Genomic DNA, 14,212 nt, shown 5'->3' on the forward strand with positions numbered 1-14,212 from the left:
TATTGTCGTAAATGTGAAATGTTGCATAATGAGATAGGCAGTAAATGAAGAGTAGGTGTAAAGAACAAATCTGTCTTGGAAGAAGTACAGCCAGAATGCTCCTTAGAAGCAAAGATGATGAGACTTTGTCTCACATACTTTGGACATGTTATCAGGAGGGACCATTCCCTGGAGAAGAACATCATGCTTGGTAAAGTAGAGAGTCAGTGAAAAATAGGAAGACCCTCAACAAGATGGATTGACACAGTGGCTGCAACAGTGGGCTCATGCATAGCAAAGACTGTGAGGATAGTGCTGGACTGGGCAGTGTTTCATTCTGTTGTACATAGGGGTCGCTATGAGTCGACAGCACCTAAAAACAACAATAGGTGTACAATTACCACTTGGCTTGGCTAGTTTCTGTACTATTTATCAGTCTGATATAGAGTGAGTGAAGTCTAGAGTGATATTTGTTCAAAAATAATTCACCAGGCTCTAGACTTTTAAAATTGGATTGATTTATGTTTTAGAGTTATCTTCCTGAAATAGTATTTTGCAAAGTTATTGTGGAATTATAATTCATTTTTCAATGTATTTTCCTTATTTAAATAATGAATTAATTACATTGCCTATTTTGGAGTCTAGTATTTGTATTAGCTTTATTTATTTATAAGCCAAGTTTATTACCTAATTTGTTTGAAAATTTCTTTTTTAAGTATATCTCTTCTCACTAAAATTCAGTGAGAAAAAAATTTTTGTTTCATTGTGAATTTTAATAATGTACTACATGTGACTATAACTAGAGGATACACACATATACACAATTATTTAATGCAGTGGGTCACATTCTCTGAGAAGTTGAATTAAAAACGAATTTTTTTAAGATCCCATCGTTTAAAATGCAGTAGGTCTACTGGCACTTTGAGTCATAACAACAGTGCATTTTTTTAATGTGACCTATTCTTGGTAACACAAGTAATTGCTACTTGCTCCTATATTCCTTTTAAATATATTTTCCTTTATTCATTTATTAGGTTGGTTCAAAGAAAAGTATGCCTTTTTCAGTTAAATTAATTTTACTAGCCAGTATGTAGACACTGAGAGATTTTTTGCTTGTATTCAGTGTTTCATGTCCCAGAAATGTGAAGAGTTTATTTTATGTTTTATGGATATATAATTAACCGGTTGGTTACCATATCATCCTAAACAATTTTGACATTTCTCTAAGGAAGCCCTGCTGAAGTCTCCTTCTCCTCTGCCAGGAAATATCATTTAGCAGGGTGAGAGGTCACTGGGACAATTTAAGGCAGCTGATCTCAGGTGTGGCGGCAGCTGTTGTGTGAGACATGACTTATTTTATGAGAACAGAAACACTATTATCTGGGCTCCCAAGAGAGATTTGGAGAAAGTAATGCCCAGGGAGTCCCATTCCAGGAAAATGTGCACAGTACTTATTTATTGGCAGTGATCACTAACAGAGATTCCATCTGGCAAAAATGTGGATTTTTCCCTGTCCCAGAAGTTGGGGAACAATTATGTAAGTCGTCTCGAAGAATTTATTTTTAACCACTTTTTATGGAGAAATTCTTATAAGAAAGTCCCTTTAAAGAAAATAGACAAAGGTTCTGCCTGGATTTCTGAATAACTGGGCTACCTTCTTTACCATGAGTTATAAGTACTTGTCTTTTGATTTGAAATCATTACTCTGCCTTTTTGGTCAATGTTTTGAATCTTCTTTTCTGTATTGGAAATGTTGGAACCAGTTAGCGAAGTCAGAGACATCAGTTGAATGAAGAAGCCAACTCTGAATCTCTCACCATTAACGCCTTGCAACCTTGCCTTACTGTCAGCATCATTCTCCTCTACCCCTCACTGGCAGCTCTGCAGGATTTGACACCCTAAAGAAATGACCGCTGTAAGCCATTTGGGAGTCCAGCAAGCCTAGTCAGATGCAGTTAAATGAAAGAAGCCCATAATAGTTTTAAAAGCAACATACATCATCAGAATTAAATACATATGTCTTTAGAAAAACAGTTACATAATTTCTATCCCATGGGATTTCTTTTTCTGCAACCTTCTGATATAGACTAGATAAATGTAATAAATGAGGAAATATTTTGATTATGTTGATTTTATTAATTGTCTTTTATTTGTGCCTAAGAAAAGTAAGCATATTTACTTCTGCTTTTACTGAAGAAAATAGTTTACCTAACTGGAAAATCCTTATTCCTATTAGCACAAGGCTGTTGTATCTTTTTTTTTTTTTTTGCCTGAAATAAATCTTCCGTAAGATTTTACAGTTATTCCTTGAGGTAAGAAATACTGTAGTTCCTTTACATAACTCACACCCCTCACTTCTTAATTTCTTCATATGAAGAATACAATTAAGAATACGATTTGAAACTTGATTTTTCCATCTCTTTCTCTTTCCATCTTCCTCTTTCCCTCGACATCCTACCCCAACCACTTCCTTCCCCTGTTGCACTGGCTTCTACCACTAAGCTGTTAATACACACACACGCACACACGCACACACACACACTGTTGACTCAGACTAGCAGAAGAGGTTTGTTCAGGTCTAGTGCATGTCTTTGTGTTCCAGACATATATATGTACATACATATGTTTGGAAACCCTGGCGGCATAGTGGTTAAGTGCTACAGCTGCTAACCAAGAGGTCTGCAGTTCAAACCCTGGTGGCGTAGTGATTAAGACGCAGCGGCTAACCAAAAGGTCGACAGTTTGAATCCACCAGCTGCTCCTTGGAAACCCCATGGGGCAGTTCTGCTCTGTCCTGTAGGGTTGCTATGAGTCGGAATCAACTTGACGGCAACAGAATATACACACACACACACGCGCGTGCGCACGCGCGCGCGCACACACTCATCTAAGTTTAAGCCTCAAAGAGAAGAAAGGATTCTTTATTTTTTGTAGCCAATTGGTGATATGTATATCAGTGTGTAAGTATAACACTTTATTATCTTTAAGGGCTATTGCATGGTGGAAAAACTACAGGCATTGTCATTCACACACTGGCTTCAGTTCAGCCACTTATGAGCTGGGTACTGAGGTTAATTAATTTCTTTATTTCCACGTCTATTAAAATGGGCATGGCATAGATTCTCAGTAAATACTAGTTGCCTGACATATATCACCCCTTTCACTTCCTTTTCTCTGCAGTCTTTTATTTAATTTTTTGTTGCTGCTGCTGGTGATGATGCTGTTGTCACGTGAGAAGCACTGAAATTCATTAACTAGCACTCTAACACAGATTACCGGAGAGCTAGTTTAATCAAGATCCCGTGGAGCAGCAACAGAATATCTAAATTATTTGTGCCCTAAAAATCTTGACTTCGTGATTATAAAAAATTCATGTCAGATTTAGTCATTACCATTTGTAAATACGATATGAGTTTCTTGTGGAAGGCATTGCTCCTTAGTGCATTTTACAAAGATTGATAAATATATGGAGAAGAAAACTTGCCCGAGAAGCACCTTCTCACCAACCTTTCAAAAAGGAAATTAGTCCTGAAATAATATATCATTTTGTCTTAGGAAATAAAATCAGATTTTACAACAACATCTGAAAACAAAAATGGATGTGGCCAAGAAATGTTGTTGGTCTTTTGGTTGTTTTTAACTGATGTTGAAATTAAAACAAATGCAGCCACATCATTTTTGGAACAATTGTTGCTCTCTAGCACAAGGGCAAACATATTACTAAACACTTGGAGCCTGCTGAAGACGTTATGTAAGAAAATTAGATACCTACAAGCCAGCTAAAGCATGAAAAGGAAAACAGACAACCTAAGAAAAATTGAATGATTTTGAATGCTTAAAAGATTTCAGAAGTTTTGGAAAGGATCTTACTTTTTACATCTCTGTGATTGCATATCAAGGAATCCTGGCAGCACAGTGGTTAAAGTGCTTGGCTGCTAACCAAAAGATTGGCAGTTTGACCTCACCAGCTGCCTGCAGGAGGAAGTTGAGGCAGTGTGCTTCCATAAAGAGTCCAGCCTTGGAAACCTTATGGGGCGATTCTGCCCTGTCCTATATGGTTGCTATGAGTTGGGATCAACTCCACGGCAATGGATTTTTGAGATTGCACGTCAATGTATAACCCAGATAGTTTATTTCTTAAATCGGTTGTTGGTTAGCATTCTTTATTTGAATCTACGTGAGTCACCTAGTTTATCTTAAGTGTAGCAATACAATGGTAAATTTTAAAATGTATATTGAGTCGGAATCGACTTGATGGCACTGGGTTAGGTAGACATATTGCTTGATAAATTCAAGTTTAACCAAAGGAACTAGACCTCAGACTCTCTAGAGAAGTGATTTATTAATCCACTCAGCACTTACTGAGCATCTGCTCTTTGTAAGGGCTTTAGGAAAGATGTAGTTCTTGTCCTGGAAAGCTTACATTCCAGTCCAAGCCAAACCCAAACCCGTTGCCGTAGAGTCAATTCTGACCCACAGCAACCCTGTAGGACAGAGTGGAACTGCCCCATAGGGTTTCCAAGGAGCAGCTGGTGGATTTGAACTGGCAACCTTTTGGTTAGCAACAGAGCTCTTTACCACTTAGCCACCGGGGCGCCTATATTCCAATAGGGAAATAATACATAGAGTCAAATAATAATAAAATTCTGGCAGGGGGGAGGTAGATATTATAAGAGATGCTGAGAGCTAGCAGAGTTAAAAGAGATAGATTTCTTCCAACTGGTCTAGGCCTTAAGTAGGGGTTGAATTTTGCCAGGAGAAAATGGACTGGGAAAATATTTCAGACAGAGGGAACAGCATGAGCAAATGTTTGGAGAAGAAAAGTTCAGAGCATATTTGAAAATAGTGACCAGGTATGTCTTGAGTGGTTTCCTTAAGGGGTATAAGCAGCTGAACTGGAGAGGTAAATTGGGGTTAATCTTTGGAGAGTCTTAAGTGTCATACTAAAAGGATTAAGAATCATTTAAGAGGTGTTGTAGTTGTTAGCTGCCATCAAATTGGGCCCCCAACTTAGGGCAACCCAGTGCACAACAGAACAAAACAGTACCCAATCCTATGCCTCCTCATGACCAGTTGGAGATCGGACCCGTGTGATCCACAGGGCTTGTATTAGCTGGTTTACGGAAGGAGATTGCCAGACACCTTTTCCTGGTCCTTCTCTGTCCGGAAGCTCTGTTCAGCATTACAGCAACACATAAGCCTCCACTGACAGACATGTGGTGGCTGCGCTTGAGGTTCCTTGGCCAGGGATCAAACCCAGGTCTGCCACGTGAAAGGCGGGAATTGTACCACTGAAACTCCACTGCCCTCTGTTTAAGAGGTAGTTGGAAGCTACTGAAGTTTTTGAGCAGAGGATTGAGTGACCAGATCACGATCACAGCAGGAAATTCAGTCCAATAGTGAAACGTATGCACTGGGAATAGGGTAAATGGAGGCAGAAAGATCATTTTGAAGATTATTATAGTAGCACAGATGACTATGGTCGACTGATTAAAGAGACATGGCTGGGCAATCAGCAGATTTGGTTAGGGGAAGGAGAGAGGAAGGAGTAAAAGATGACTCATGTTTTGAATCTGATTCATAAAGAGAATAATAACATCATTAACAAAAGGAGCCAGGAGGAGGAGAATGGCATTAGGTTTTCAGCACGTCAACATGTTGATTAAGATGGTAATACTAATAATTATTGAGCAATTATTACAGTAAAACCTGTGAAAGCCAGAACCTGTGTAAGGCAGAAACCTGTCAGGGAAAACGTCAAAACATTTTCCACTAAAACAAGCGATAGAAAAGTGGTAAGACTGTACCCTGTCAAAGACAGAAAACTTGTGAGACCCAGAAAACAAGGCAGTCCTGTTGAGTTCCGGTTCTCACAGCTTTCACTGTATGTGTTTGATCTCATTATTCCTCAGAGCAACCTCAGAGCTTTTAAACCACTGCCCAAGTTTCAATAGCCCATCAGTGGTGGAGTCAGGATCCAGTACCCAGGGGTGTAATTCCAGAGCCCAATTTATTAAGCCCTAATAGAAAGCTTGTGTTTAATGGGGTTGGAAGGGAGGGGCGGTGGAGTAGGAGACGAGGAGAGACAAATGGAATAAGAGGAGGACGAGCAATCAGGGGTTTGGAGGATTCACAAGCAAGATAACAGAGAGCCAAAGACTTTTCAGAAAATTGAAGGTAGGTGTTTCAGAAAAGTTAGAGTAGGAGGGGATCTAAGAAAAAGCATTTAGATTTGACAGCCAAAAGAGCACTGATGATCTCAAAAAGCAGTTTTAGAAGAGTAATGAGGTCAAAAGTCTGTTGGCATAGGGTGGAGGAGTAAGTAACATTCAGGCAGCTGAAGTAGCCTTTGGGGAAGTTTGTCAGTGGAAGGAGGAGGGAAATAGCTCTGCAGTGCCAGAGGGTAGGACTGTCTTGAAGGTAGAAAAAGTAGGTAGAAAGGCAGAGATTTAAGATATAGGGGAGATCAGACTTTTTCTAGAAGAAGCAGGAAATGATGCGATCAAATACATAGACGAGAGACTTGAGTCCTGCCAGTGAGGACACTTGCCCCTAGACAAGAAAGAAGTCAAAAAGATTGAGGTGCGATTGAAGGTTGGGGGATTTAAGTAGCACAATAAAGACTAAAAGGCCTGGCTCACATTTGATGATGTTGACTTTCTGGATAAATGAGGATGTGAAGTAATTAGTGACTGTGAGAGGTTCAGGTTTGTGGCATGGGAGAAGATTTGCAACAGTTGCTGAGGGTATTCTGTGAAAAGTCAAAGATAACAAAAAATGTTGCTACACAGTATTGCAATTCAGGCACAAATTTTTAGTGTAACTAGTTGTCAGGGTTATATGACAATCTTTTGCAATATTTAGCAGCCTGGCAATAGGGAAACCAACTGATGCTAGTGAACCCATTTTAGAAATAACTAATTGCTGAGGAAAGCCAGGAATCTGCCTTTCAAAGCTGCATTGCAGGTTTGGGTGCGGGTTATCATCTGCAGGCATTGAAAAACAGAGTGGAGGCTAAATAGGGAACTAAGTGAAAAGGTGGAGGAATTGGGGAGGCGGAAGTATTAGCGGTTACGACTGATACATATTTGCAGGTTTAGTGAGGAGGAAATGTAGTAGAAGAAGAGAATATCAGATTTTGAGAAGTTGAGAGTTGGCAGAGTTATGAAATGGTGCTCCTGACTACCTGACTGAGGTATTGATGCAAGGATGTTAGAAACAGAAATCATAAAGGTCTTCAAATGGCCAAGGGCTCTGGCAGTGAGTGGAGAGAAAGAACTGTAATCCAGGTATAGATTTATAAAAGATTGCTAGGTAATGTCCAGAAAATAGATCAAAAAAGGATAGTTTGTTATAAATAAATAATAGAAACTTGAAAAGGCATGTAATTATTGAGTTATAGTGGTAGGTGATTTTTAAAAAGTAACCATTAATATTGTAAGTATGTAATATGGTATGTTAGAGGAATGTTGATGGGAAGACTTAATTTATCAAGAAATATATATGAAATCAGATGTTAAAATTTGACTGTTCCTATTCACCTGCATTGTACCTCTATTATTTATTGAATATAAATTATAGTTCAATTTAATGTATGTTTTGTAATAATAAAAAATGTAATACTGGGTCCTTAATTGTTGATCATTTTCTTTTATGTCTACTTTAGCCATATAGTATCGACATGTTCACAAAATTCAGAAAAGAGAAAACATTTCTGTTAATGGAATCTTAGCTATTTTTAAAAACAGTTGTATCTTAGAATAATTTTTTTAAATTTATATAAAATAGAATCAGCACTATGATGTATAGCAAAGAGTTTCAGGAATAGGTATGAGAAGACCTGAGTCCAGTTTCTGTTCTGCCACTAACTTTCCGTGTGAATTTGAACAAATTACTTAATTTTTCTAGTATCATGTTTACTCATCACTAAAGTAGATATGTTACAATATATAATTATAATATAGTATACAATCTATGGATTGCTATTATAAGTAATCTAATAGTTATGTGTTAAGCAAGATGTAAAGGCATTTTGAAAAACAAAAGTCTTAGGCAAATATGTAGAACTAAGTTATTGCTACTGGAGAATCAAATTAGGGTTTCTAAATCTAGAATCAAAGAAAAAATATACTGACAGGTTCAATTTAAATAAGTTTTTTAACTTAGATCAGCTGTTGATTTAAAAGGCTGATTTTAGTTATCGATATTCTATCATATTAAGTTTCAGGATGACTAATCCATTTTCAAAAATATGACAGGATTTAGTCAAGTGATAAAAAAAAATTTATTAGCAGATATAACAAAGGAAAGTAGGCCTCTCACAGTGGGACTTGGTATTCTAAATTCAGAATTGAGTGGTCTGTAAAAACTTTGGGGAAAAAAACACAGGGAGGAACCTAAAAGCCTTCACTGTTGCTGGACGTCATGGACTCTCTGGGTCTGTATAAATGCTCTGGGCTGTGTTGTAACTCTGTAACACTCCTAATGTTTAAAAAAAAAAATCTTATTTAAATATATTTCTACTTATTGTTCTTGCAGTATATGAAATATACGGATTAGCAATTATGTTCCTAAAAATAACACTTTAGTATTCAATCCTTAAGGAGAAACTGTAAGGGAAAGCTAAATAATTAACAGGCATTTAGCCTTTATGGAAAAAATTGATTTGATTTTATTATAAAAATAAATAAATAATAAGCTACAGATTCTTTTGACCTCCTTGAAGGAAACTGACTATGTAAATAAACACACTGAATTTATAAGAATGAAATACAGAAATAATAAGTTAAAATAACTTCTGTGCAAATACCTGAACCTATGCAAATAGATACTTGAAACCCTTAGGAACTTGAGCAGAGTCTTAGGGCACGTATTCTCCCCAGAAACGGGAGCGACGTGCCTTGGGTGATGTCACCAATGACTAGGAACCACCGCAGTGTAAACAAACATCAGCAGGAAATAAATGTGGGTAGGGCAAGGGTCAAGAAGCACGCCTTCCTTCTAGAAAAGTATCGTGCCTTCCAAAGCTAGTGTGTGTGTTTTTGTTCTAAGAGAAGAAGGGGACGGAACTTAGTTCTTGCCTTGTGCCCCAGAAACCTTCAGTGTCAGAGGCACTGTCTTTCCTTGACAAACGGATTTCCTTTGCTGGCAGTCTAAGCAGTGTTGAGAAGTAAGGGGCTCTTCACTCTTGCTGCTGTTATTGGCTGTTTTTCCCAGACTGACAAGCCTGTCTGTGGAACTGCTTGGAGTGAAGTTTCGAGTTACCAGAACTAGGCAAGCCCACTGAGGAGCCGGAGCAGGAGGAGGAGGTGCGCCCGTAGCACTGCAGCAGCTGCTCCTCTGATTGGCTGAGTTGTTCAGCTGCTTCCCTGGAACAAAAGGTCAAAGTGGACTGCAGTGTAAATGTAGAGAGACAGCCAATAAAATAGCATTGCTTGAAGAAGTTTGGAAGCTGAGAGCAGCAGTATACTGGCTAACTGCAGGGCAAGTTGCTCCTCCGACTGTGAGGCGCAGCCTCCCACCCCAAGCCCGGTTCAGCCACTGTACGAAGGCATTCGCTGTGCAGACAACCAAATTTGTCGTGGAAGAGACAGTCGTGAAATTCTCTTGTGTATTTGCATACAAGAATGGCTTGTGAAATCATGCCTCTGCAAAGGTAGTATTTTTCCTATTTTATTCTGTTCTGTTTCTTTTCTGAATAGTTATACTATATATAACTTTGCCAATACTTGGCATCTCGTAGTAATGTGCTGCAAACTGTGTAGAGTCCGTTGTACATAATGCCCTTCCCTAGAACCAAAAAAAATTTAAACATTATATGCTATTTTACTGACAGTTTTGCTCAGTTTCTTTTTCACTTGGTTATTGTGTTCACTTATATCCTTTCTCAAACGAAAAGGAGTATAAGAAAATCCCTTTGAAATCCAAAGAAAAACATAGACTTAGAAATACATTGAGCAGATTTCTAAGAAAACTGAAACTGCTTTTTAACCACGTTGTAAAGGTGTAGTAAGCTATAAGCTCATTTTAAGGGATGTTGATAGGTGAAAGACCTTTTAAAATGCATCTTAGGATCCTTCCCTTTTGCAGTTCCCATCTGGGCAAGGGTTTTCTATCAATAAGCACTTTCTAATAAATGAGAATAACTGTTAAAGATAATACTTCCCCATGTATATTTCTAGATAGATTTATTGCACAGATGACAGTTTTTAAAAACTGCTATGTAAGACCGAGCACAGGATCTGTTTTTGTTAATGATTATGACAGAGATTTGTGCTGTGATTGGTTGGGGGCGGGGGGGGGGGATAGTTACACCAAAACAGCAAAACGTAAATTTAAACAAAGTGTTTATTAAATAAATAAAACACTATTTGTGAACTAATAAGTTAACGCATCCTAGAATGTTAAAGCTGGGAGTCCCCTCAGTAATGACTGAATCCAGTACTCCGATTTCAGCGGGAAAACTGGCATGGAGGTAGTCTGAGAGTTGCCCAAGGAACATTTTATGATTTTTAAAATTACTCTCGCTAATTGTGTTACCATATTTCAACTTCAACTGCTTTACAGGCAGGAGCATTTAGTTCCGTATAAATGCTGCATTTAAGAAAACTATACAGGGTTTTTTCTTCATGAAAATGATTTAAAAAATCAAATAATAAATATGGTTTTATTATTCATAAGGTTGAAAATATCTAAGAAAAAAACTAGTTTCACTTAAAATTACCTGCCACCAAGATTTTACTGAATGTTCGTATTTTAAAATAGAAGATAAGCTAAAAACCAATAGTTGATTTACAAAATAGCACACAGATATTTACTATGAGATAGACCAGTGTAGATTTTATTTCACTGTACTGACAAGTACATTGTAATGGGAACTTGAAGGGGGGCGTCCTACACATTTCCTCTTCTAAAATTCAATAATCCAGCAGAGCAGAAAGTGAATTCGTTATCACCAAAACCCGTTGCCATTGAGTTGATTCCAACTCACAGCGACCCTATATGACAGAGCACAGCTGCCCCATAGGGTTTCCAAGGCTGTAAATCTTTACAGACGCCGACTGCCATGTCTTTATCCTGCGGAATGGCTGGTAGTTGGCAGCCAAGCACTTATCCACTGTGCCACCAAAAAAAAGCCACCAAGGCTCCTTGAATTCGTGATAGATCTGAAAATTTTCTGTATTATCTCTGTTAAAGAAAACCCTGGTGACGTAGTGGTTAAGTGCTATGGCTGCTAACAAAAGGTTGGCAGTTCAGATCCACCAGGCGTTCCTTGGAAGCTCTATGGGACAGTTCTACTCTGTCCTGTAGGGTCGCTATGAGTCAGAATTGACTCAACAGCAATGGCTTCTTTTTTATCTCAGTTAAATGGTTCATACCCTTGAAACGTGGCAAGAGACCAAAAGTAATGAACACTTCTTGGAGTCTTGTTTTGGTTACTAACTTTAAAGTTGGGGGCTTTTTTTCTTTTATTACCATCAGTTCTTCAGGGTCTAAAGCAAGTTGTGTTTTAGTTAAGAACATTGGATTTTACTGTACTCTGTTAGAGCTACTTAGTGTTTTATCTATAAAGCAGATCATTATACTGCTAAAACATTGTTTAGGGAGTTAAATTGATCAGAACGTATAATTTCCTGCAAAATTATTTGACATTGTCCGTCCTTACTAATAAACCTATGCAAGAGGAATAATTTAAATTTGCATTCAAGATTGCTGAGTTGATACTTTTGTTTCTTTGTATTCCATCTTTTAGATCACAGTCCTGTGTGTCCACTACCACAACGTTCCCCTTGATCATAGAAGTTTAATTTAATTGCTTTCCCTTCAGTCTCCATTTCAGACCTCTTCCTACCTCTGATTATAAACCTTCTGAAAGCAGGAACCTGGATTGTGTGTCCTCTTCATTAAAGGTCCCTCGTGAATATAAGCACCTATGCAGAAACCTTCCCAACTCCTGTATAAATTTGTTTCTTCAAATAGTGGTTCAATATCTTTGGCTAATGATTTCCATGACTGTCATGGCAATGATGAGTTGTGCCAACCACCCCCACCAGTATACTGTGGAGACCTGCCTGAAGCAGGTCCATTCTGTTTAAGAGCCCTAAGGGGCTAGAAGGAATCATGGTGGCAAAATGGTTAAGCTCTTGGCAGTTAGCGGTTCAAACACACCCAGCAGCTCTGCAGGAGAAAGACCTGGTGATTTACTTCCCATAAAGATTACAGCCAAGAAAACCCTATAGGGCAGTTCTGCTCTGTGACATGGGGTCACTGTAAGTGGGAATTGACTTGATGGCACCCAAAAACAACAGCAAGGGGCTAGAAAGAACTAAAAGAGAATGAATAAAAGAAAAGCTTTAAAAACTTTTTAAAGAAATCCAAGCTCTGTGTTTGTATCGAGCAGAGAGGTCACAGTCAATACTTCTCACCTTTTAGGTGGAGAGGAATTACTTGAGGAGCTTATTTTTACAATCAGAGTTCTTCTTGCTGCCCTCCCTTAGACTTACGGATTCTAGCTCTGGGGGTAGTGGGGAAAGTACCTGCATTTTAACAAGCCCTCTAAAAGCAAATCTGATGGAGATGGTCATCACGTAGAGATACACTAGTCTAAACTCTAGTTAATGATTATAGCTTGTATAAAGCCATCAGCAGCAGGTGTATGTGTGTGTGTGTGTGTGTATTTAGAAATCTAACACGTATTGTCCCCGTGTGGCTCAGACGGTTAAGCACTGCAGCTACTAACTGAAAGGTTAGCAGTTCAGACCTACCCAGAGGCACCTCATAAGAAAGATCTGGAAATGTGCTTCCGAAAGGTCATACACTTGAAAACTCTATAGAGCAGTTCTACTCTGGACCTGGTGTTGCCATGTGTCAGAATGGTCTCAAGGGCAACTGATTTTTTTTTAACACTATATTGCTCAACATCCCTAAAGAGAATATTAAGTATCATGACCTTGTGGTTGGGTACCAACAAGTTGATTTCGACTCATAACGACCCCATGGGACAGAGTGGGACACCCCCATAGGGCTTTCTTGGCTGCAATCTGTGTGAAAGCAGATCACCAGGTCTTTTTCCCACAGGGCTGCTGGGTGGCTCCAAATCTCCAGCCTTTCAGTTAGCAGCCGCGGGCTTAACTGTTTGGGCCACCAGGGCTCCTATCCTGATCTTGTGGAGGTTTTTTTTTTTTTCCCCCGTAATTAATGCTTTCATTTACGAGATTGTCAGTTTTATCTATTAAATCAAAACATACTTGCGTGGTTGTTTAATATTTTCTCTTTGACTATACTGCTGTTGATACTGAGGTAATTAAGACTCAAGCTGTGCTTCAGAGAGGTCAGGCTAATAGGGAAGCAGACACATTACCAATTACCATACAATGTTGTGAATTCAATGATGGACCATATGATTAGCATAATAATAAAGATATACCTAGAATATAATGAATAATATTGCCCTACGGAGCTCTGGTGGTGGCTGGTAACTGAAAGTTCGGTGGTTCAAACCCACCAGCTGCTCCTCCAGAGGAAGCTACGGCAATTTGCTTCTGTAAAGATTACAGCCTTGGAAACCATATGGGGCAGTTCTATTCTGTTCTTATAGGGTCTCTATGAGTGGGAATCGACTCGAAGACGATGGATTACTACCCTGTGGTTTATTTAATCTCACATAAGTGTATGATTTTATTAGCATGTTTGTTCATACCCTAATATTTACTTAGTTGTAATTTCCATAATGACTTTTTAGCCTTTCTTTGCATATTGGGAAAGTGTGTAAACATAATTTGTAATTGCTAATCTGTACCAGAGAATAACAGATGACATAGAAAACTAAGAATGAAATACTTTGATTTCCTGTAATATATTTTTATTATCTTTTTATTAAAAAAAAAAAAAATCTGAGTGTAATTTACAGAGTTGCCAGGATGGAGTTAATGTTTAGAAACTCATGATCTTTCGAAAAAGTTTTGCAGAGGCTGAATGTTTAAAATGTGGCCTTCTGTAAGGTCAAGAACTCAGTTCTTACAGTTCACTTTAAATGACATAAAGATGGGATCTTACTACATTTCTATTGAGATGGGCCAGTTGTCCCAATTATTTTTTAAAATACTAAAGTATTTACATAGTACTTCTTATAGTTAATTATAAAACTCAGCATACTGTCAGATATTCCTGTCATCTGAAAAATGTTCCCTCAAAGTAAAAATAGTGTTAGAAATAAATGGACAAACTACATTAA

The 14,212-nt window shown here is 38.2% G+C and overlaps 1 protein-coding gene across 7 annotated transcripts in view; it reads left to right on the plus strand.

The window, feature by feature from the left end:
• Positions 1-14,212, plus strand: part of FAM13A (family with sequence similarity 13 member A) — a 339,988-nt gene that overhangs the window by 216,918 nt on the left and 108,858 nt on the right. For 2 of the 7 annotated variants that reach the window (XM_049885732.1, XM_049885733.1), the window contains exon 1: positions 8,694-9,634. The exons of the other annotated variants lie outside the window; for them this stretch is intronic. In XM_049885732.1, coding sequence (XP_049741689.1) covers positions 9,606-9,634 — 29 coding nt within the window. In that variant the 5' untranslated portion in view covers positions 8,694-9,605. Of the gene's footprint in view, positions 1-8,693; positions 9,635-14,212 lie in introns of those variants that run through there. 7 annotated transcript variants of the gene reach the window in all.

The sequence above is a fragment of the Elephas maximus genome, chromosome 5, assembly GCF_024166365.1.
Source record: "Elephas maximus indicus isolate mEleMax1 chromosome 5, mEleMax1 primary haplotype, whole genome shotgun sequence".
NCBI lineage: Eukaryota > Metazoa > Chordata > Mammalia > Proboscidea > Elephantidae > Elephas > Elephas maximus.